Source organism: Lynx canadensis, chromosome C2, assembly GCF_007474595.2.
Source record: "Lynx canadensis isolate LIC74 chromosome C2, mLynCan4.pri.v2, whole genome shotgun sequence".
NCBI classification, from domain to species: domain Eukaryota; kingdom Metazoa; phylum Chordata; class Mammalia; order Carnivora; family Felidae; genus Lynx; species Lynx canadensis.
Window position 1 is genome coordinate 63,180,121 of NC_044311.2, and position 21,232 is coordinate 63,201,352.

The 21,232-nt window shown below is 36.4% G+C and overlaps 1 protein-coding gene across 1 annotated transcript in view; it reads right to left on the reverse strand.

Moving 5' to 3' along the window:
- PHC3 (polyhomeotic homolog 3) overlaps positions 1 to 21,232 on the reverse strand; it is a 78,905-nt gene that overhangs the window by 5,298 nt on the left and 52,375 nt on the right. Inside the window, 7 exon segments of the mRNA XM_030330603.1 lie at positions 3,671 to 3,902; positions 3,994 to 4,126; positions 7,928 to 8,042; positions 15,888 to 15,998; positions 16,001 to 16,046; positions 20,139 to 20,230; positions 20,233 to 20,388. Coding sequence (XP_030186463.1) covers positions 3,671 to 3,902; positions 3,994 to 4,126; positions 7,928 to 8,042; positions 15,888 to 15,998; positions 16,001 to 16,046; positions 20,139 to 20,230; positions 20,233 to 20,388 — 885 coding nt within the window.

A 21,232-nucleotide genomic window follows, 5' to 3' on the forward strand; every position in this document is an offset into this window, starting at 1 on the left:
CACCATAGAAAGCTCCCTTTTTTTCCCAGAGGTAGCTCTCAAAACTGGGCAGACAAAACTGACTAATCTTGCATCTAGTTGTGACTTCATCCTTCTTTATGAAAGAACTAATGTTCTTCTCTCTTCAGTCTTACTTACAAGAACACAGGAAAAGAAAAGAGAGAGAAAGATAGGGCGACTTACTTAGAGTCAGAAAACAGGAGCAAGCAATGAAGTAATGAGGACTGTAGAGCTACGTTGGGAATAGAAACAAGGAGTTTTCCATGAGGAAATGTATAGCATGTTTTTGTTCCTCTGTATTGTGAGATCCCTCTTCAAATGTCTTCTGGTACTAAGTAAACGTATTAGCAAAATAATAAAGAACAAAAAATGTTTTGGGAAACCACATGATTGAGTAGGAATGCATTATCTTCAGAATTTGGATCGATAACTCTCTTAAGCCAACCACAACTAAGGGTCGTTATACTATACATTAGTATAGAAATGAAAAAATAAAATTACTTTAAAAAGAAAAAGGGGAGTGGGGAGGCAGAAGCAAATACTCTTCCAGAAACTCATTAAAGAAAGTGATTTTCAAAAAATTTTTAGACACTCAAGGTATTGAGTTTCTGACACTAGAATCTACTTCTATAAAATGGCTGGTGCCCCAGGGACTCCTACCAAACATATCCTACCTGCAGAAACCAGTCACCTTGTGGGTTTATGTCACCAGAAGCAGCTATCAAGATGGGCATCGGCCTCTACAAAGGACATGAGTCACAACTATACTTTGCAATGTCCAGTCACTTTTTCAGCTAAACCCAAAATGAAAGCACTCTACACAAAATTTCAGGCTGGTGAAATAGATCACTTGCCACAATGTAAACAAGTCCCAATATTAGTATTATGAAAACCAATAATCATATATTTTTAGATAATTCCTACTTTATATGCCTACAGAAAAAGTGAATCTACTACAAATTCACAAATCAATAAATACCAAATAAACTGATGTTTGCATTGTAACAAGAGTTAAGAGAACTGCAGTTAGTTGAAAACAAGAATCGTTCCTCTAGAGAACTTCTGAATACACAAAACTTGAGAAGAAAATAATTTTCACTGTTGTAACAGCTCTGAGATTGGGTATAAAGCATACCAGCTCTAACATGGTCTCACCAGGATGGTTCACAAGACGACATTACACAAAGAGAAGAGGAAACTCCAGGAGTAAATTTAGGTGCCCTGAATAAAGAGGGAAGTCTATCTCAACTGGAAAGAATGAAAATAAGAGATTACAAAATTTATAAGCTCGTTCCTTCTATGAGAAAAGTTTGAAAGTAGACTTCTTGGTGGGGGGTGGAACACATTCCTGAATGAGCTTGAAAGAGGCTTCAAACAAGTTTACAAAGGCCAAAGGAGTACACAGAAATGAAGACAAAAGCATTTTCTGATAGAAGATTTTCTGTAAGTCACAGACATTAATTACTCAGAGAAACTTTGTGAAAGAAGATAGAACTGATCACACAGATAATCTTGTTATTTAGCCTGTCAAAGCAGTTTGGAAATAGTCCCATTTAATCAGTAAAAGGAAAGCAGAGTTACATTAAGCAGACTTACACAGTACCAAGCAATTCTAAATTATAAAGCAGTTTCCCTTTAATGATATGTAATATTCTTTGAATAACTGGCAAAATTGTGTCTCAATGAACTCAGTAAGACAAGCATCTCAAGCTATAAGCAATAATATTTTTTTTTCAACTGAAGAAGCAAGAATGAGACAAGAATTTAGCCTTTGTTCTAAAAAAAAAAAAAAAGCATATGAAATGCTAGAAGAATCAGATGTCTATTAATTGTTCATTATTTGACCAACTACTTTCCTCAGGTTATGAACAAACCCTCCTTTCCCAAAGGAAATAGTTTCCCCCAAATGAGAAATCAGGCTAACAGTTCACACACCCATGTGGAAACTACTTCTGAAGAGGACAGAATCAAAGTCAAGCAGGGGATCAGTAAAGATTCCAGTGTTAATTCTCATGATATCTAGACTGGCCTAAAAACTAAAATTCATTTCAGTCCTCATATATTAAAACCACAACCAGTGAAGACTCACCATCCTCTAACATACCAGTTTTAAAGCAGATTCAAAACCTCTATGGTCAGCGCTTAACTCACACCTAAGTTTCTTAGGTGTGTGCTTCAAAATCTTCTATGAAAAACGTATCCTCTCTTTAAAACAATTGCAATCTTTCTTTAAAAGTGTCTATAACTTGTTTAATTAAAAGAAGACTTATTTTCACTTCTAAAACAAGGTACTGAAAAATAATAAAATGGGGCGCCTGGATGGCTCAAGTCAATTAAGCAACCGGGTCTTGCTTTCGGCTCAGGTCACGATCTCACGGTTTGAGTTCAAGCCCCACACTGGGCTCTGTGCTGACAGTGTAGAGCCTGCTTGGGATTCTCTTTCCCTCTCTCCCTGCCCCACACCCCACTCTCTCTCCATCAAAATAAATGCATAAACCTTAAAGAAAAAACAATAAAATGTCATAGAATTCTGTATATAAGGTAAAATGACAGGTTTTTTTAAAGTAGTACTAGTTCTGAATATACTTTCTTCACTCAGCACATTAACTGTAGGTTTGCTTCTGAGATAGTGGTTACCTTCATAGATTAATCAGCAAAAGTAGCTGGATTAATTTTACTAAGTCTGTAGACAAGTTCAAAGGGAATATACTTTTCTGGAAAGCTTGTGTCAAGAGAAACAGTATGATTCACAATAAAATCAAAATGGAGCAAACATTTAAAAAATCTCCTTGTTTTCCATATTCATAATGGAATGAATGATAAGATTTGCTGATTTAAAAAAAATATACTCTTAATATATATAATCAGTGTGGGTCTCATCATGAGCAATGCTGCAATTATCTTTAGTAACCAGCCCCTTGGAGAAAGTAGCTATAAAAGACTGTTGCATTAAAAAAGATAAAGAACATAAAGAATTAAGCTGATGGAAAGAGTACCAAAATGAGAGAGCAGAAAAAACATAAATAAGAAAGTTACCCTCAATATTGGAATGGAATATCATAAATGAATTTTAGTTGTCTACTTAAAAAATCAAATTCCAGAAGTGTTCTTGATGTCTACTTATTGAAAAGAATCAAGGAATGCAGCTTCCTTTAAAAGAACCATCTTGATTTGTTAAAAAGAAACCAAAATGTTATCATATTCTAAAAGGTCTTGATTAGCTTTCAAAAATGCAAAAAGAAAAAAATATATATATAGTCTCTCTTATTTTATTTAAAAAAGGTTAAATTAGGAAATAAAGAGGAAATGGAATAGAAAAATAGAAGAGCAGAAGGGAAGAAGTGTCTGACTCAATCTCTCTACTGACCTCTCGAGAGAAATCAGACTGAAGAGAAGAGAGCACCTTTAATATCTTCACCGGCTGAGGTGTCACAGCAGAAGCAGGACTAGTCAGTTTTATCGACTTGGGGGGTATGAGAAAATACCCAGTTGTGCTGAGGGAATAAGCAAGAGGAAACAGATCACATTTCAATAGCAAATGCCATTTAATTAACACATATACATAGTACTTCTCTAGCCCTTTAGTGCAATAGGTGTGGATGTATCTAACATCATTCCTGTGTGTGAATGCACAAGAAAAATATTAAAGCCAAAGTGGTGAATTACATACCAGGCAAAGAATGGATGAAGGCCCAGACATCATCAACTGTCCATATAGATGGCTCTGTTTGTGCAACTGGTAGCAAATCACTGTTCTCAGGCATTTTCCTAATTCTCACATCCCGGAGCTCACGTTCTCTTTCCCGCTCACTCTGCCTGCGCAGGCGTGTTGTCATAGCAGATGGAACAGAATCTTCATGAGAAGCCAAGTCTTCTTCTGCAGATGGATAAGTAATTGGAAGCTGGAAAATGTAGTACAAGTAAAATACAGCATTGCACTTTCCTTACATTTCTGAAAAGGGTATTGTACATTGAAGCAAGGTTTCTACAGACCTGCCTAAGGATATGTTCTCTTGCTGCCCCATCAGGGCCACTTGGACGACGGCCACGATGCCCAAGACTCTGATTATCAGGCTTACGATTCCAACGACTAAGTGCAAATTTTTTAGAACAGCTAACATTGTACCTAAGAAATTCAAGTAAGAAAAAATATTAAATGATACATGGAACACTCCATTTAGTATTTAATTACGACTTTAAAGTGCACTTGTGAATCAGTAAGTGCCAGATACTTCATTAAAGACTGTGATACCTCAGAAAGTAAACCATAGTAGTGTTCAATGGATTTACTTATGGTGACAGTCAAAAAATGGTCTCTGTATATATCATAATATAGCTCTCAATACATTATTGGATACCAATAGGTATTGATATTTTCTCCTAATAACAGCATGATATAGAGGATAACCAATTTACTGCAAAATAATTCAAGGCTCCAGGAAAAAAGAAGTTTGAATTAATTGTGTAGATGTTCAAACTATTTTCCTAAGTAATCGTTTCTGAAGAGAGATTAATATAGTAAGAAAGGTTAGTATAGTAGAGAGGGGGAAATCTCAAATGGCTAGTAAAAGATTTTTCAAATAATACTGAAATCAAAGAGTGAAAACGTAAAGTTGAGATTTTGAAGTTGCACAAATTCATCATAGTTCTATTTAGGAAATTCAAATACACATAATTCTTTAAAACTGGCTGGAAGATTATTTTCATTTTATCAAAATAGACTAATGTTTTTTTTAATGTAAGACATGATGACAGTTTAAAAAAAGTCCTGTGTGGTTTATTGGGTTTCAAGGCCCTAGAACAGGGCTGGTAAACTTTTTCTACAAAGGACCAGACGGTAAATATTTTTGGCTTTGTAGACAATACAAGACTGTCACAACTACTTAACACTGTAACTGTAACATGAAAGCAGCCATCAGCCATGAACAATAAATGAGCATGGCTGTGTTCCAAAAGATTTTATTTAGAGTAAAATTTGAGTTTCACATAGTTTTCATGTGTCGTGAAATATTATTTTATCTTTTTTCCAACCCCCTAAAAATTGAAAAACAATCCTTAGCTCAGGCGCCATCCAAAAACAGGATACACAGATGACTTGGCCTGGGTACAGTTTGCCAACCCCTTCCCTAGAAAGAAGAGCAAGGGATGCCCAGGGTGGCTCAGTCAGTTAAGCATCCAACTCTTGAGATTGGCTCAGGTCATGATCTCACAGTTTGTGAGATGGAGCCCCACACTGGGCTCTGTGCTGACAGTGAAGAGCCTGCTTGGGATTATCTCTCTTCTCTCTGCCCCTCCACTCTCTCACGTTCTCACTCTCTCAAAATAAATAAACTTAAAAAAAAAAAAGCAGAAGAGATAATCTAAGAAACAAATTTCTGAAAAGCTAAAGAAAGGCTAAGAAAAATACATACAGTTCTTTTTTATACATCCAAAACTGCTACTGTAGGGGCACCTGAGTGGCTCAGTTGGTTAAGCATCTGACTTCAGCCCACGTCATGATCTCACAGTTCATGAGTTCATACTCTACATCGGGCTCTTTGCTGTCTGCACAGAGCCTGCCTCGGATCCTCTGTCCCTGCCACCTCACGGTCTTAAAAATATTTAAAAAAAAAAACTGCACTGTAACTTCATATTGTCAAGACTCTTCCTCTAAGATTTCTCAGGAAAATGACAAGAATAAATCCCAATTAATTTTGCTATTGATAACTATCCTAGGACCAATATACAGATACCAAAGTGTATTTTCCTCACCTATGTTTTATGAAGATATCAGGTGGTGGAAGGAGTACCATGAAAATGAATAAGCTATTTTTTCCCTAAAAAAAATATATATATTTAAAAATATGTTCACAGGGCACCTGGGTGGCTCATTTGGTTAAGTGTCTGACTCTTGATTTCAGCTCAGGTCATGATCTCAGGGTCCCTGGGATCAAGCCCAGGACAGAGTCTGCTTGGGATTTTCTCTCTTCCTCTCCTCTCTGACCCTCCCCAACTCACACATTCACTCTCTCCTAAATAAACTTAAAAAACAAAAAGTGTCCTGATGGCCACTTCATGTTACCCTAAAACAGTTCAACAAGCTCAGCTGTGTTCATTATGCTGATCTGTGGGCTCAGCGCTGTAGGTTTCTGATTTCCATTCATAGCAATTTCCATTCACAAACCTTCCTTCCTCCAAGACTAGAGAGAAGAGAGACTAACCTTACACTCGCTGTTTAGTCCCTAAATATTTAAATCTCCAAGGCAGACATGTAAATAGCAGGATTTCTTCCCTGACCTAATTTATCCTCTCTTTTTTGCTCTGTCTGCATTTCTCTTATGTTAAGATCCCTAACCTTCTAAAGAAATTCATCTACGTAGAATAACTTGACAACAGCAGTAATCATCTCTGGGAGGAGTGATGGTAGCATTAAATGTTCTGAAATAACTTCTAAATAATCAAGACCTTTAAAATATTATGAAAGGCTGCCCTTTCTCCTCAGAGTTGTTAATCACTTAGAACCAGAGAGCCACTAGTCTTTTTATGGAAAACTCCCAAGTTTAAACAGGAGTTATAGAACTTGCTTAGGGCTATCAATAACGTGAGATAATATGTGAATAAAAAATTGACATGAGAAACCAAATGAAGCCATTTTTGGTGGAAAATACTTCTATTACTTACTTAAGTTTTACTAAGTATTATTTAAGTGGCACCATACTAAATAGTATGTTCAAGCAAGAAAATCCCTAGATGTAAACAATTAAGATATATTCTTTGAGAGAATCACCACTTCCTGGAACAGAGAACAAATTTCAAAATAATCTGTACATACACCTCACCTCTAGTGGTGAATACTTATATTAGGATTTATTATCAGCATCAGGTTTTTTTTTTTTTAATGTAAACTAAATCTGTGACAAGAGTAACGAAGACCCTAAACATTTCTTTTGTTATTAGTACTGTTTACCTACAATATTACTATTGAAAATAGAGATTTAGAAAAGACATATTTTGCTCTCTGATAATGTAACAACGTGGAGAAATTGTGCTACAGCTGTCCCACTTAAAAAGCTAAAATAGGGGCGCCTGGGTGGCACAGTCGGTTAGGCGTCCGACTTCAGCCAGGTCACGATCTCGCGGTCCGTGAGTTCGAGCCCCGCGTCGGGCTCTGGGCTGATGGCTCGGGGCCTGGAGCCTGTTTCCGATTCTGTGTCTCCCTCTCTCTCTGCCCCTCCCCCGTTCATGCTCTGTCTCTCTCTGTCCCAAAAATAAATAAACGTTGAAAAAAAAAAAATTAAAAAAAAAAAGCTAAAATAAATAGGATATAATTAAAACAAATTAAAACATTTTAAAACAAAAAAAAGTAAATCCTGAGGCGCCTGGGTGGCTCAGTGGGTGGAGTGTCTGACTCCTGATTTTGGCTCAAGTCACAATCCCAGGGTCGTGGGATTGAGCCCCACATTGGGCTGTGCGCTAAGAGTGGAGCCTGCTTGAGATTCTCTCTCTCCCTCTGCCTTCTCCCCTCCCCAGGCTCTCTAATAAAATTAAAATTCAATTAATAAAATAAAATAAACAAAAAACAAAGTAAATCTTGGTATTTTAATACTGACCAACAACCAGGTGATAAAAGAAATACTGTTTTGATACCTTAAGGATTAGTAGTCTGTCTGTTCACAGGAGAGATTCTCCTAAGCATATTCTTAACATGAGATTGCTACTTCAGTATCAGAATATGCTGTAAAACTCACTGTAAATGTTATGATATGTAATTTTCACAGAACAAAATTTAATAACTAAATATCAAAGTAGCTCCAGATAATGCCTATTTGATATTCTTCCTCTATATTACAATATCTAGTTTTGGCCACCGGTAAACTCTACAAGTTTTTTGGTTTTGTTACAGTAGTTGTTGGTTTATGCTTTAGGAAAGTCAAGAGAATAGAAATACCTTTTGGCACAGGACATAGTACAGAATCGTTTTGACCGAAGAAATTCATTAGCATATCCCATCTTCCCACAGAATTCACACTTGAGCAACTCACTGTCCATTTCTTCTAATGTCTCTAAAAAAGAAGGAAACAAAGGAAAAAAACTTCCAAAAATTTAATTGTGGCAAATTTTAAGCCTCTACTTTGGTTGGATGCAGCTAGTTCAGTCCCTCCAGGAAACTTAAAGGAATGGTCTTTTAACTTTTCAATCCACAATCACTTTGGCAAGGAAGATACTACAAAAGCAACTGCATCCATCAATTCCCTCTTGCTCCTCTATAAAAACTTTATGGAACTTTCTCTATATAAGTAAGCAATGCATTTTTAAAGGTTCATTCTGCTAAGAATCCAACATACCTAAAATGTGCAAATAACTTTATTGAGCAGTGTTACAAGAAGTGAAGATGAGTAAGTAACCTTCAGGAGGAACACTTTCAAAAAGCACTGTATAGGCTATGAATTTTGGTTCCCTGTGCTATGAAGATATATAGCAGAGAACACTTCATTGTAACTGGAGACAAGGATGCCTTCAAAGAGGAGCTAAAATTTTAATATACTTGATGTCAGAGGAGCATATAAGATAATTAACCTTTTCAAAGATCTGCAATATATAACAGAAAATATAAAGATATAGATACCTAATTATAAAATAGTCCCTTTTATGTGTATCGTATAAAAATAAAATAATTTATATTAATCTTAAAAATCACAAATAATTTTGTCATTTCTAACCTCTGCTCCTTCTTGTCAGAGCACTATTAAGTTAGAATATCCTTCCCTCCCCCCCCCCATATCCATAGTTTTCTTCAAGCCATAGCACTAGACCCAAGGAAACCTCCTACCTAAATCCTCCAGTATTCAGCAGCAAGCAATTTAATTTTCATCGCCCACAGCTTTCTCATCTGTAAAATGGGGTTTATAATACCTTTCCCAAAGAACTGCAATGACGACAGTAGGCATAAAAAAGAGGCAGTTCCATTTCCTATTTTCCACATAAGAATTAAGAGTACCAAGACCTGTAATAAGTACTTAAGAACTAAAAACCGTTAACATTCTTAAACCCACCATATTCTACCATGTTCTTGCGTCACCATAGTTCCTAGGCCGCGTTATGTAAAATACACGAAACACACTTTACTAATTAAAGCTTTTAGCTATGAGTTCCATGTGTGCTTTTCTATGTTACTCATTTAACCAAAGGCTTATTAAGATAAAGAGACTCTGAAATGTAGGCATGGATGACATGTTCTCAGGAAGTTTAGGCAGTCTATCCTAGTGTTATTGGAGAAGCAATGGCAAAGTGCTAAAGCAACATAAGACAGCTACAGCTACTAAAAACATACTCTGAAATATCTGAAGTTCCAGGGGACATCCAAATACATCATCATGACTGATCAAATCATGAACTAGCAAGAGGTCATTTTAAAAAATTTTCACGACTATCTTCATAAGTAAAACTCATCTGCTGAGTAGCAATGAAGAAGAAATGGTCTCAAAAGAAGTAAAACTAAAATTACTCCTTCCAATGACCTAGAAATGCCTTTTACACAACTGTGGCTCAACAACACATTCCTGGGACCTGATGTCACAACTTCCAGTATTGTTTTCACTTTGTCATGCTTGAAACCTGAACTGACTTTGAAAAGCCTATACAGGAGACAGAACCTCTCAGTCACCTACCACTGACACCAATCTGGCCCTAAAGAGTCTGGACATCAAGTTGTTCCACTTCCAGACTACACTGAAAGCTTTGTTTAAAAAGTTTCTATTAATTAATGTCGCAATATACAACATGTGATAATAGGCTAGAATACCTTATAAAGAAGAAGAAATGTTTTGGGTCCAAACAGGTATGGTCTAAGGGCTAACAACCTAACAAAAAATGAACATCAGCTTTATTTCTCATAATGAAGAGAGGAACATTAACAGATTCAAAAATCTGTTCCTCGGGGCACCTGGGTGGCTCAGTCGGTTGAGCGTCCGACTTCGGCTCAGGTCATGATCTCACAGTCCGTGAATTCAAGCCCCGCATCGGGCTCTGTGCTGACAGCTCAGAGCCTGGAGCCTGCTTCGGTTTCTGGGTCTCCCTCTCTCTCTGCTCCTCCCCTGCTCATGCTCTGTCTCTCTGTCTCAAAATCAATAAAAACATTTAAAAAAAAATTAAAAAAAATCTGTTCCAATGTTTGTCAGAATTTTAACAAATTTGGTAATGTTAACAAGTCTACTTTTCTACATTGGTGAATAAAAAATTACAGAGCCAAAAGAGTTCAAAAACTGTTGCTTCAGCTAATAAAGATAGGAGTCTATGGCACAGACAGCTGGTAATTCTCCCCCTTCCATTCTTCACTTTTCTCCTACAGCAACAAATCCTAATTTGTAACAAGACATAGGGTCTCTGAAAACAAAAACTACAGTTTCTGCCTAAGGTGTGGCCATTCATGACGTGTGATGCCCTTTCCCCCAACTCACTCTTTAGAATGTGAAAATGAAGATTAACTATCTTAGAAATGAAAGCAACATTCTAGGGATGACAGAGCCCTAACACACTGGCAGCTTAGATGCCAGAATAATCCTTACACTAAGTTTTATTCTACTGAATTAAACTGTATATACTACTAAAAGCCACTAAATAAATGACCTCACCATTTCACCCTATAGTACTTCCCATAAACAGTGAAGTACACAGTAATAGAAACACTTATAAAATTACCTTGGGAAATTAAATGAAATATTTAAAAATTTGGCATATTCTATGTAAATATCTCTACTGTGAAACAGATGCGTCTTTTTCATGGACTACATTTACCTTATAACACTGTGCAAATTTAAATGTACAATGTGACATTTATATATGATGATTGCTATTGTAGCAATATTTAGCACTTCCATCACCCTGTTATCCTTCCTGTTTAGTGGTTGGAATACTTCAGTTTTAGTCTCCAAGCAATTGTATTATGCATTAGATCTCTATGGTTTATTTACTACTTACTCCTTGCTCAGATTAATCATCTTTAAATCTTTCTTTGCCTTACTCTGGTAACTTACCCTGTTAAACTACCCTTTGCCTTATCCTCCATAAATCCTTTCCTTTCTCTTCTCAACATAACTACAAGTATCAATTACATGCCAAACCTACATTCATCTTACAGATGACCAGCAGTTTCCAAAACCCTCTTTTCATGTTACCTGCCTAAAAATCTTCAGTAACCATCCTCTTGAAAAGATAACTCCTAACTACTTGGTCAAATATCCAAGATGCTCTACAATCTGATTCTGCCAGTCTTACTTCTCATTACTTCTCTAACCCAACAGTCTACTTTTTGCTGCCCCTTATGAAGTTACTGCACATCCTTTGTACATTTATTCATGGTTCCAATTTAAAAGGTTCTTCCTGTTCATTAACTTAAATCTGTGTTTTATCATCCCAGGTCAAATCCCATCTTTACAGAAAACTTACCAAACTGGCAATAATCTCCACCAGGTTTGTTGTTGCTGTTGTTTTCCATCAGCATAATCTTTAATCCCATCACCTAGTTCCCCCACTTCCCCTCTGGTAACCATCAGTTTGTTCTTGATAGTTAAGACTCTGTTTCTTGGTTTGTCTCCTTTGTCCTTTGCTCATTGTTTTGTTTCTTAAATTCCACATGTAAGTGAGATCTTATGTTATCTTTGTCTAACTGATTTATTTCACTTAGCGTGATACTCTCTAGCTCTATCCATGTTGTTGCAAATGGCAAAATTTCATTCTTTTTTATGGCTGGATAATATTCCATTGCATGTAAATATCACATTTTCTTTATATATTCATCTATCACTAGACACATGGGCTGCTTCCAGTGCTGGTTATTATAAATAATGCTGCAGTAAACATAGGTGTGCATGTATCCTTTTGGATTAGCGTTTTTGTATTTTGGGGGGAAATACCCAATACTGCGATTATTGGAATGGAGAGTAGTTCTATTTTTAATTTTTTGAGGAACCTCCATAGTGTTTTCCACAGTGGCTGTACCAGTTTGCATTCTTTTCAAGTGTTCTATAGAAACAACCATAAAACAAGTAACAAAGTGTCAATAAACACGTATCAGTAATTACTTTGAATGTAAATGGACTAAATGCTCCAATCAAAAGACACAGGGTGACAGGGTGGATAAAAAAGCAAGACCCATCTATATGCTGCCTATAAGCGACTCATTTGAGACCAAAAGACAACTGTAGATTGAAAAGGAGGGGATGGAGAAACATTTATCATGCAAATGGATGTCAAAGGAAATCTAGGATAGCAATACTTACATCAGACAAAATAGACTTTAAAACAAAGACTGTAAGAAGAGACAAAGGACACTATAATAATAAAGGGGACAATCCAACAAGGGTATAACAGAGGATATAACAATTGTAAATATTTATGCACCCAATGTCAAAGCACCCAAATACGTAAAATAGTTAATAACAAATACAAAGGATATCATCGACAGTAATAATAGTAGCAGACTTTAACACCCCATTTACACGGATGAACAGATCATCCAAACAGAAAATCAACAAAAACAGTGACTGTGAATGACACACTGTACCAGATGGATTTAACAGACATATTCAGAACATTCCATCAACCAGGTTTTTTTTTAATTGAAGTATAATTGACAAATTAGTTTCAGGTACACAAGATAGTCATTCAGCAATTATATGCATTATGAAATACTTGCTACAAATGTGTAACAATACTACTATATTCCCTATACTGTACTTTCCAGCCACGTGACTTAATTATTTTATGGCTGGAAGTCTGTACCTTTTAATCTCCTGCACTAATTTCACCCATCCTCCCATCCTCTCTCCTTTGGCAACCACCAGTTTGTTCTCCATATTTATAAGTCTATTTCTTTCTGTGGTTGTTATTTGTTTTTTTATTTTTTTATTTTATTTTTTTAGAGAGAAAGAGAGCAGGGAGAGGAGGGAGGGGAGAGAGAGAGAGACAGAGTGAGCGAGCATGCGAATCTTAAGCAGGCTCCATGCTTAGCACAGAGCCTGATGTGGAGCCTGATCCCACAACAACCCTGGGATCATGACCTAAGCTGAGGTCAAGAGTCAGATGCTCAACCAACTGAGCCACACAGGCTCCCCTGCTTGTTTTATCTTTTAGAATTCACATATAAGCGAAATCAGATTGTCTGGTTTATTTCATTTAGCGTAACACCCTACAGGTCCATCCATGTTGTCACAAATAGCAAAATTCCATTCTTTTTATGGCTGAGTAATATTCCATTGTATATATACTACATATTTATTCATTCACCTATTGATGGACACGGGCTGCTTCCACATCTTGGGTACTATAAATAATGATGCAGTAAATACAGGGGTGCATATATCTTTTTAAATTAATGTTTTCATTTTCTTTGTGTAAATACCCAAAAGTGGAATTACTAGATCATATGCTATGTTTTTTTAGTTTTCTGAGGAACCATCATACTATTCTCCATAGTGATCGCATCAATTTACATTCCCACCAACCATACATGAGGGTTCCCTTTTCTCTACATTCTCACCAACACTTCTTATCTTTTTGATACTAGCCATTCTGACTTGTGTGAGATGATACCTCATTGTGGTTATAAAAGCACAATGTGGTTTGTCTCAACTAGTTTTAAAACTTATTTTAAAGTCCCAAGTTCATACTGTCTATATACTTCATTTAAAACTTACTATATGTTACTCCTTAGCTATCTTACATTCATCAGTTCCTACTAGGTCAAAAGCTCCTCTCAGGTTCTAGCACAGTCTAACATATGCTGTATGTCTATATATAAGCCATGATATATGGCATATGCTGTGAAGCTTCCTAAACAGTTTTCCATTTTTCTCCAATGTATACACACAAGACAGCACATTATATGTGCTTTTAAGTTTAGAATGTTCATATATACACTTATTGTAGCTATAGGCCAAAAAAAAAAAAAAAAAAAAATCCCTGTACATTCATCTTTACTATTCTTCAGCTCAAATGAAACATTTTCTCAGAATAGTATGTATAACTAAATTATTCAGGAATTAAGTGAAATTAAATTCATAACAAAAGGTAAAATGCAGACATTGTTGGATTCTGATTTGAAAAATAACTATAGGGGCGCCTGGGTGGCGCAGTCGGTTAAAGCGTCCGACTTCAGCCAGGTCACGATCTCGCGCTCCATGAGTTCGAGCCCCGCGTCAGGCTCTGGGCTGATGGCTCGGAGCCTGGAGCCTGTTTCCGATTCTGTGTCTCCCTCTCTCTCTGCCCCTCCCCCGTTCATGCTCTGCCTCTCTCTGTCCCAAAAATAAATAAACGTTGAAAAAAAAAAATTAAAAAAAAAAAAAAAAAAAGAAAAATAACTATAAAAGGATATTTATACAATTTATATAATTGAGGAAATCTCAATATGAACCAGGTACTAGATGACCTCAAAGAATTACTATTAATATTGTTTCATGCGACACAGCATTATAGTTATTATGAGAAAATGTATGCATTTTTATTTATTTAAAATTTTTTTTTTAAACTTAGCGGGTTTTTCCTTAATGTTTGCTTTTGAGAGGGGGAGAGGCAGACAGAGGGAGACAGAGGAGCTGAAGCAGGCTCTATGCTGACAGCAGGGAGCCCAACACAGGGCTCAAATTCACGAACTACGAGATCATCACCTGGTTGACGTCAGACACTTAACTGCCTGAGCCACCCAGATGCCCCGTATATATTTTTAGAAATGCGCAATGAAATGAGGACTTTTTTAACAGAAAGGAGGAGGGAAGAAAAGAAGAGAAAGAGAAAAGTGACAGAAAGGAAGAAGGGGAAACGGAGGGAGGAAAACAAAAGAGATGGATGAAACTAGCGTGGCAAAATAATGTTTGAAATCGGGTAACAGTGTTGAGTCTGGGTGAGGATTCATTATACAATTCTGATTTGTGTAGGTTTGAAATTTCTCATTGTTAACATTTTTTTAAGTAAAAGAAACCAAACTGATCTCAATATAAGTTAGCAGTAAAACCAAATTTGATACTATCATACTCTTCCCTGTTCAAATAAAAATAAACCAGGGATGAATATATTGCAACAGTTTATAAGGTAGTAACAATGACACAGGTGCCTTCCTTTTAATAATCAGGTAAACTGTGGGCAAAGACAATTATATATTTTGTTTACCAGCATGCTATTTTGTTTAATTTAGCAAAGTACAGGCACACAGTACATGCTCAATAAACATGTGAAAATTAATTTCAGATGAAATACACTAAGATACTGAGGACAACTACTTTGACACAGATGTTTATAAAACCACTACTGTGCAGCCCTGGCTACACTGAATGTTATTTGATTCAACTGTGTTGCAAGGACAGGACCATGATCAGAATCAATAAAAGGTATCAGTTCTGAATGTATTTGTGTTCATTCCGGAATATTCACTATTAGACTACAGTCTTTAAAAGAGGAGTCTCTAACAATAAGAAGATTTAGTGATATTTTCCTCTTTGAACAAATTTAATTACTTCTTGATTGACAGGTACATCCTTAATACAACTGTAATTCCCACCTAACATCAAACATCAGAATATGGAAAGCCTAAAACCAAACAACCCAGGAGTTTTAAAATTTTAAGCAAACTCAGTCTGCTTAGAAAAAGAGAACTGGTTGTTTTGATGCTAAAATTCTGAACTACTTTCGTATATAGGGGAACTTTTCCCTCCCACACTCCTTCAAAGGTCAATCTGACATTATGCAAATTAAACATCTTGCTATTTGAATTATTTAGCCATTAAAGGTCTGATTAGCTTTCCATTTACTTTTGTCTTCCCAGTGTGAGAATATGTGTAGAATAAAAATCCATATTGTGTTTCAAGCAGTAAAAGTCAAAGTTAATTTAAACAGTATCTTAAGTAAAATCCACAAACCTTCAGCAATCATGTCTTCCATTTCTGTGTCAGATGAATTATCTCCATGCTTTGTATTATTCTGTAGCTCTGGCTGAACACACACAGAGTTTATCACCTGATTATCCAAAGAGGCCTTTTTTTCACAGGCTGTTCTATTAGCAAAGACGAACGGCTCACCTTTAAATGAGACACAGAATAAAACAATCTTTTAAAAGGTTTTTCAGAAATAACTTGGTTAAGGGGCCACTGGGTGGCTCAGTCGGTTAAGCATCCAACTCTTGATTTCAGCTCAGGTCATGATCTCACGGTTCATGAGACGGAGTCCCATGTCTGGCTCTGCACTGACAGCGCAGAGCCTCCTTGGGACTGACTCTCTCTCTCTCTCTCTCAAAACAAATAAAAAAAAAATCTTAAAAAAAAAAAACTTAGTTAAAAAAACCCTCTTGAAATGAATAGTATCTGTGATAATTTACTTGTTCAGCCAATCAGGTCCATCATTAAGAAAATTTTAGGCAATCTAGACATCAACAGTTTGTATTTCAAGTCATCACCAATATGGATGCTTCAAAATCTGTCAAATAGAACCTAGTGTTCTAGTTTAGGCAAATAGTTTAAAAATGTCTTTGGGGCATCTTGGGGGGCTCAGTCGGCTAAGCATCTGACTTTGGCTCAGGTCATGATCTCACAGTCTGGAGTTCGAGCCCCACACTGGACTCTGGCACGGAGCCTGCTTCAGATCCTCTCTCCCTCTCTCTCTCTGCCCCTCCCCAGCTCACACACTATGTCTCAAAACAAACATTAAAAAATATTACATATTTTCATGTTTTGAAAAATATGTAATAAATTTTGATTAGCCAGTATCCTCAACTTATTTTTTTTCTGCAACAACTTTTAAGATTTATTTTTCACGTACAAAACTTTTTACTTAAAGAGTTACCGCCTTAGGATAGATCATTATTGTATGTATTTTAAAAATAAGAGAACTATAGGGCACCTGGGTAGCTCAGTTGGTTAAGCATCAGACTCTTGATTTTGGCTCAGGTCATGATCTCATGGTTTGTGAGATCGAGCCCTGCACTGGGCTCCATTCAAAGCACAGAGCCTGCTTGAGATTCTTTCTCTCCACCTCTCACTCTCCCTCTCTCTGCCCCACCCCTGCTCGCATATGCGTGCGTTCTCTCTCTCTCAAATAAGTATTTTTTTAAAAAAGCAAGAGAACTAATGTTCAAAGTGTTTAGGTGATTTCTTTACAGAGGCAGAATCAGGCCTAGAACTCAAGTCTCCTGACTCCTAATTCAGCAGCCTAATCCAATATAAAAACAAAAAGAATTGGAAAAATCCTCAAACATTAACATTAAAATCAACAACAGGGGCGCCTGTGTGGCTCAGTCGGTTAAGCCTCTGACTTCGGCTCAGGTCGTGATCTCGCGGTCTGTGAGTTCAAGCCCCGCGTCGGGCTCTGTGCTGACAGCTCAGAGCCTGGAGCCTGTTTCAGATTCTGTGTCTCCCTCTCTCTCTCTCTCTGACCCTCCCTCATTCATGCTCTGTCTCTCTCTGTCTCAAAAATAAATAAACGTTAAAAAAATTAAAAAAAAAAATCAACAACAAAATATTCACTTATGTTCAGTATACTTGGTTAAGTCATGAATACTTATTTCAGAAATATTTTCAGCAAAAACAACCCAAAAAAAACATTTACTGATTTGCTAGTGAACTTTTAGCTAATCTGAAATAGAACCTCCTATTTCTATTTAAGAATGCTGGTTAAGTCTCCAGTATCTGCCACAGATGGTAAATGATGCTTACTGTAAATTCTACATTTAACTTCAGAGAATAATCACCCGTGAACTTTTAAATTTTGTTCATTTCAGTTAGTATATACATTATGCCTCAAGTAAAATTTACAAAAAGGTATTACTAAAGAAACTGTAATATGCAGTGCTACTAAGAGTTTACACTTCTGCTGTGTGAATATATTTAAATAATCTTTCCAGAAAACAATTTAGCATATATATACCATGAGTCTTATGAATACATACGTAATGTGATCCAGTATCTGTACTTCTAGGAATTCATCCTAAAGAAATTATTACTATTTATCTTTTATTTATTTTGAGAGAGCACATGCACAAGCAGGGGAGGGGTAGAGAGAGTGAGACAGAGAATCCCTAGCAGGCTCTGCACTGTCAGTGTAGAGCCTGGCCTGGGGCTCGATCTCATGAACTGTGAGACCATGACCTGAGGCAAAATCAAGAGTCGAATGCTTAATTGACTGAGCCACCCAGACACCCCATTATGGCTAAAGAAATTATTAAATAATAGAAACCTAAAACGCCCAACAATAATGGAAGAATTACATAAATTATGGTTGTTCATAAAGCAGAGTATTATGTAACCTTTCAAAATATTCCCAAAGTACTATTTATCATATGAGAAAACAAATGCTCTAAATATACTATGTGACAGATGCAGAACTGTATATATAATAGTCTTGATAATATGAAATATATGTTATAAAACAATACACATTGTGGTATTACTGAGGATTATTTGCTCTGTCCATTTCCCATATCTTCCATTTAAAATAATGTCATTACTTTTGTAATCAGGAAAAAAAAGTTATAGTTGACACTAATAATTATTAATAATAGCAGCTATGGATATTAAGTGCCAGGCACTGCACAAAACAATTTACGCACATTTAATCCTCACAACAACCCTAAGAGCAAAGTATAATCTCCATTTGCCATATGAGCAAAAATGAAGATCAAAAAGGTTGAGTGACTTAACAAAGGTTACAGTATGCAGCACTGCCAGAATCCAAACCCTGAGGAACAGGGAAAAAGACTGTTGTTCCACTATCAGAATTCCTATAGGAGATCCACATTTAATACACGCAGTTAACTGAAAGAAAGGCAAATGATGAGGCAACCCACTATCACAATGCAAGATCTTCACCACCCATAAATCTAAAAACCCAGATGATTCAAAGGACTTTGAAGGGAATTATTTTGTTTCCTTGTCTTATTTGGCTTTGACTTTGGCCACCTGTCTTTGATTTATTTTCTAAGGAAAAATGTTCTTCTCTAGGTATTAGCATATAAATTACATACAACTAGTCTCAAATCATAAGACTCTCAGTGACAGAAACAGCACCTCCATTTTGATGTGAAGATTTTAAAACATTTTTAAACCATTTTTAAAATCTGACTGAAGGCAGAGATTTAAGAATGAGAAAATCTATTTGCTAATTTAAACCATCAACTGGATAACTTCAGAAATATTAGGTCACTAGGAAGTTATGATTTCATGCACTTAAGTTAAAAGTTCACAAAGTAATCACACTATATAAGAAACACCATTTTAGGGGTGCCTGCATGGCTCAGTTAAGCATCTGACTCTTGATCTTGGCTCAGGTCATGATCTCATGGTTTGTGGGACTGAGCCCCAGGTAGGGCTCTGTGCCAACAGTGCAGAGCCTGCTTGGGATTCTCTCCCTCTTTTTCTCTGCCCCTCGCCCACTTGCTCTCTCGTTCTCTCTTGAAAGAAATTTAAGAGAAAAAAAAAGAATAAAAAACAAAAAAAAAAAGAGAAAGAAACACCATCTTAGAAACATAAGGCACTTTTGTGTAATTTCAGTCCCCTTAAAAAAAATTTAAAAATTTATTTCACTGGAATAAACTTCCAACTATCTTTCTCTAAAAATTATAAAAATCGACATCCTTAATATCCTGAAATTTTTCTTAGTTTATATATAGCTAGTATAAAAATTCTAGAAATGTATTTGGAAATACATAAAGAATATATAGAGAGAGAATTCCAGGCAAGAGATTGACTTTTTTTTTTTTAATGTTTAGTATTGTGTGTGCATGTGAGAGAGAGAGACAGAGAGAGAGAGAGAGAGAGAGAGAGAGAGAGAGAGAGAGAGAGCACGCGTGCGTGCGTATGCACACACAAGTGGGGAGGGGGAGGGAGAGAGAGAGAGAGAGAGAGAGAGAGAGAGAGAGAGAGAGAGGAGGGAGACATAGAATCTGAAGCAGGCTCCAGACTCCAAACTGTCAGCACAGAGTCTGATGCAGGGGCTCGAACTCACAGTCTACGAGATCATGACCTGAACCAAAGTTGGATGCTCAACCGACGGGAGCCACCCTGGCACCCGACAACTTTTTTGAAATAAAATTACAAGCAGTTTATTAAAGAACAATACACTACATTTAAAAATAATACTACATGAATAATTTTTAAAATACAAATTTGCTTACTACTTACAGGAAATGGCTCCAATCCCTCCTGAATCACAAAGCCTTCAATAACATGCGTTAAAATCTGTGGTTTAACAATAGCCTGTGGAGGTTTGTTTCTATACTGGGAATGCTGCTGGGTACAGAAGTACTATTACTCCTTGTGGTAGCAGCTGGAAGTAAGAGTGGAGGTGGAGGAACAGAAACATGTGAAGGATCTGATGGAGATTTAATTACTGAAGCACTGACTGATGCCACAGCAGGTAATTCCACTTGCTCTGAAAAAGAAAAGTCAGTTTTTATCTTTATCATTCTGTGCAGGCAAATATGAAAAAAATTCAAGAATAAACATTAACAGCAACAATAGTTAAGATCTAGTGCTTTAAAACACCATCCTAAGAACTTTATATTTAATCTCATTTAATCTTATGAGATAGAAGCCACTATTATCCCCACTTTACAGAAGAGGATAACTTGCTAAAAGTTATCATTCCAACCTTGGTTACAGGTTACATTCCAACCTTGCCCATAAGACACAAAAATATTTTAAATGTCAACTTAAGAATATGAAAATTGTTGCTTTTTAAAAATTTTTTAAGCTAAACAGATATTAAATTCCCTGTGTTCCTATTTATATATTCCAGATGGCATGGCGGGGGGGGGGTGGTTGGTGGGGAGTCTCTGAAAGTACACTTAAATAAAAAGGATCATAAAATCCATAAAGTAGAGATTTTTAAAGGATTACACAGCATATCACCTTTATTTCAAGCAGTAAGGCTAATCCAATCCATGTACCTTTTTTTAATACCTCTTCAGTCATGGCAATGTGTATGTCAGTTTGGAGAAACACTTTAGTACCAGGCAATTGCAAAACATTGGGCTGAATCACTGTGATTCCTCCCCTTCAAACTCTGATGACCACATTAGATAGACCCCACAGCCTATGATAGAGACTTTACCTAGCTGTACAATAGCACCAAACTGTATGAAAGCCGTATGATAGCACCAAACTTTACTGACTGTATGAAATAGAAAGAACCGGCTGAAAGCTAAAAATATCAGTGACTAGAGATGTCTGAGAAAAATAACAAAAAAAAAGCACATGTGTAAAGATAATAGTAT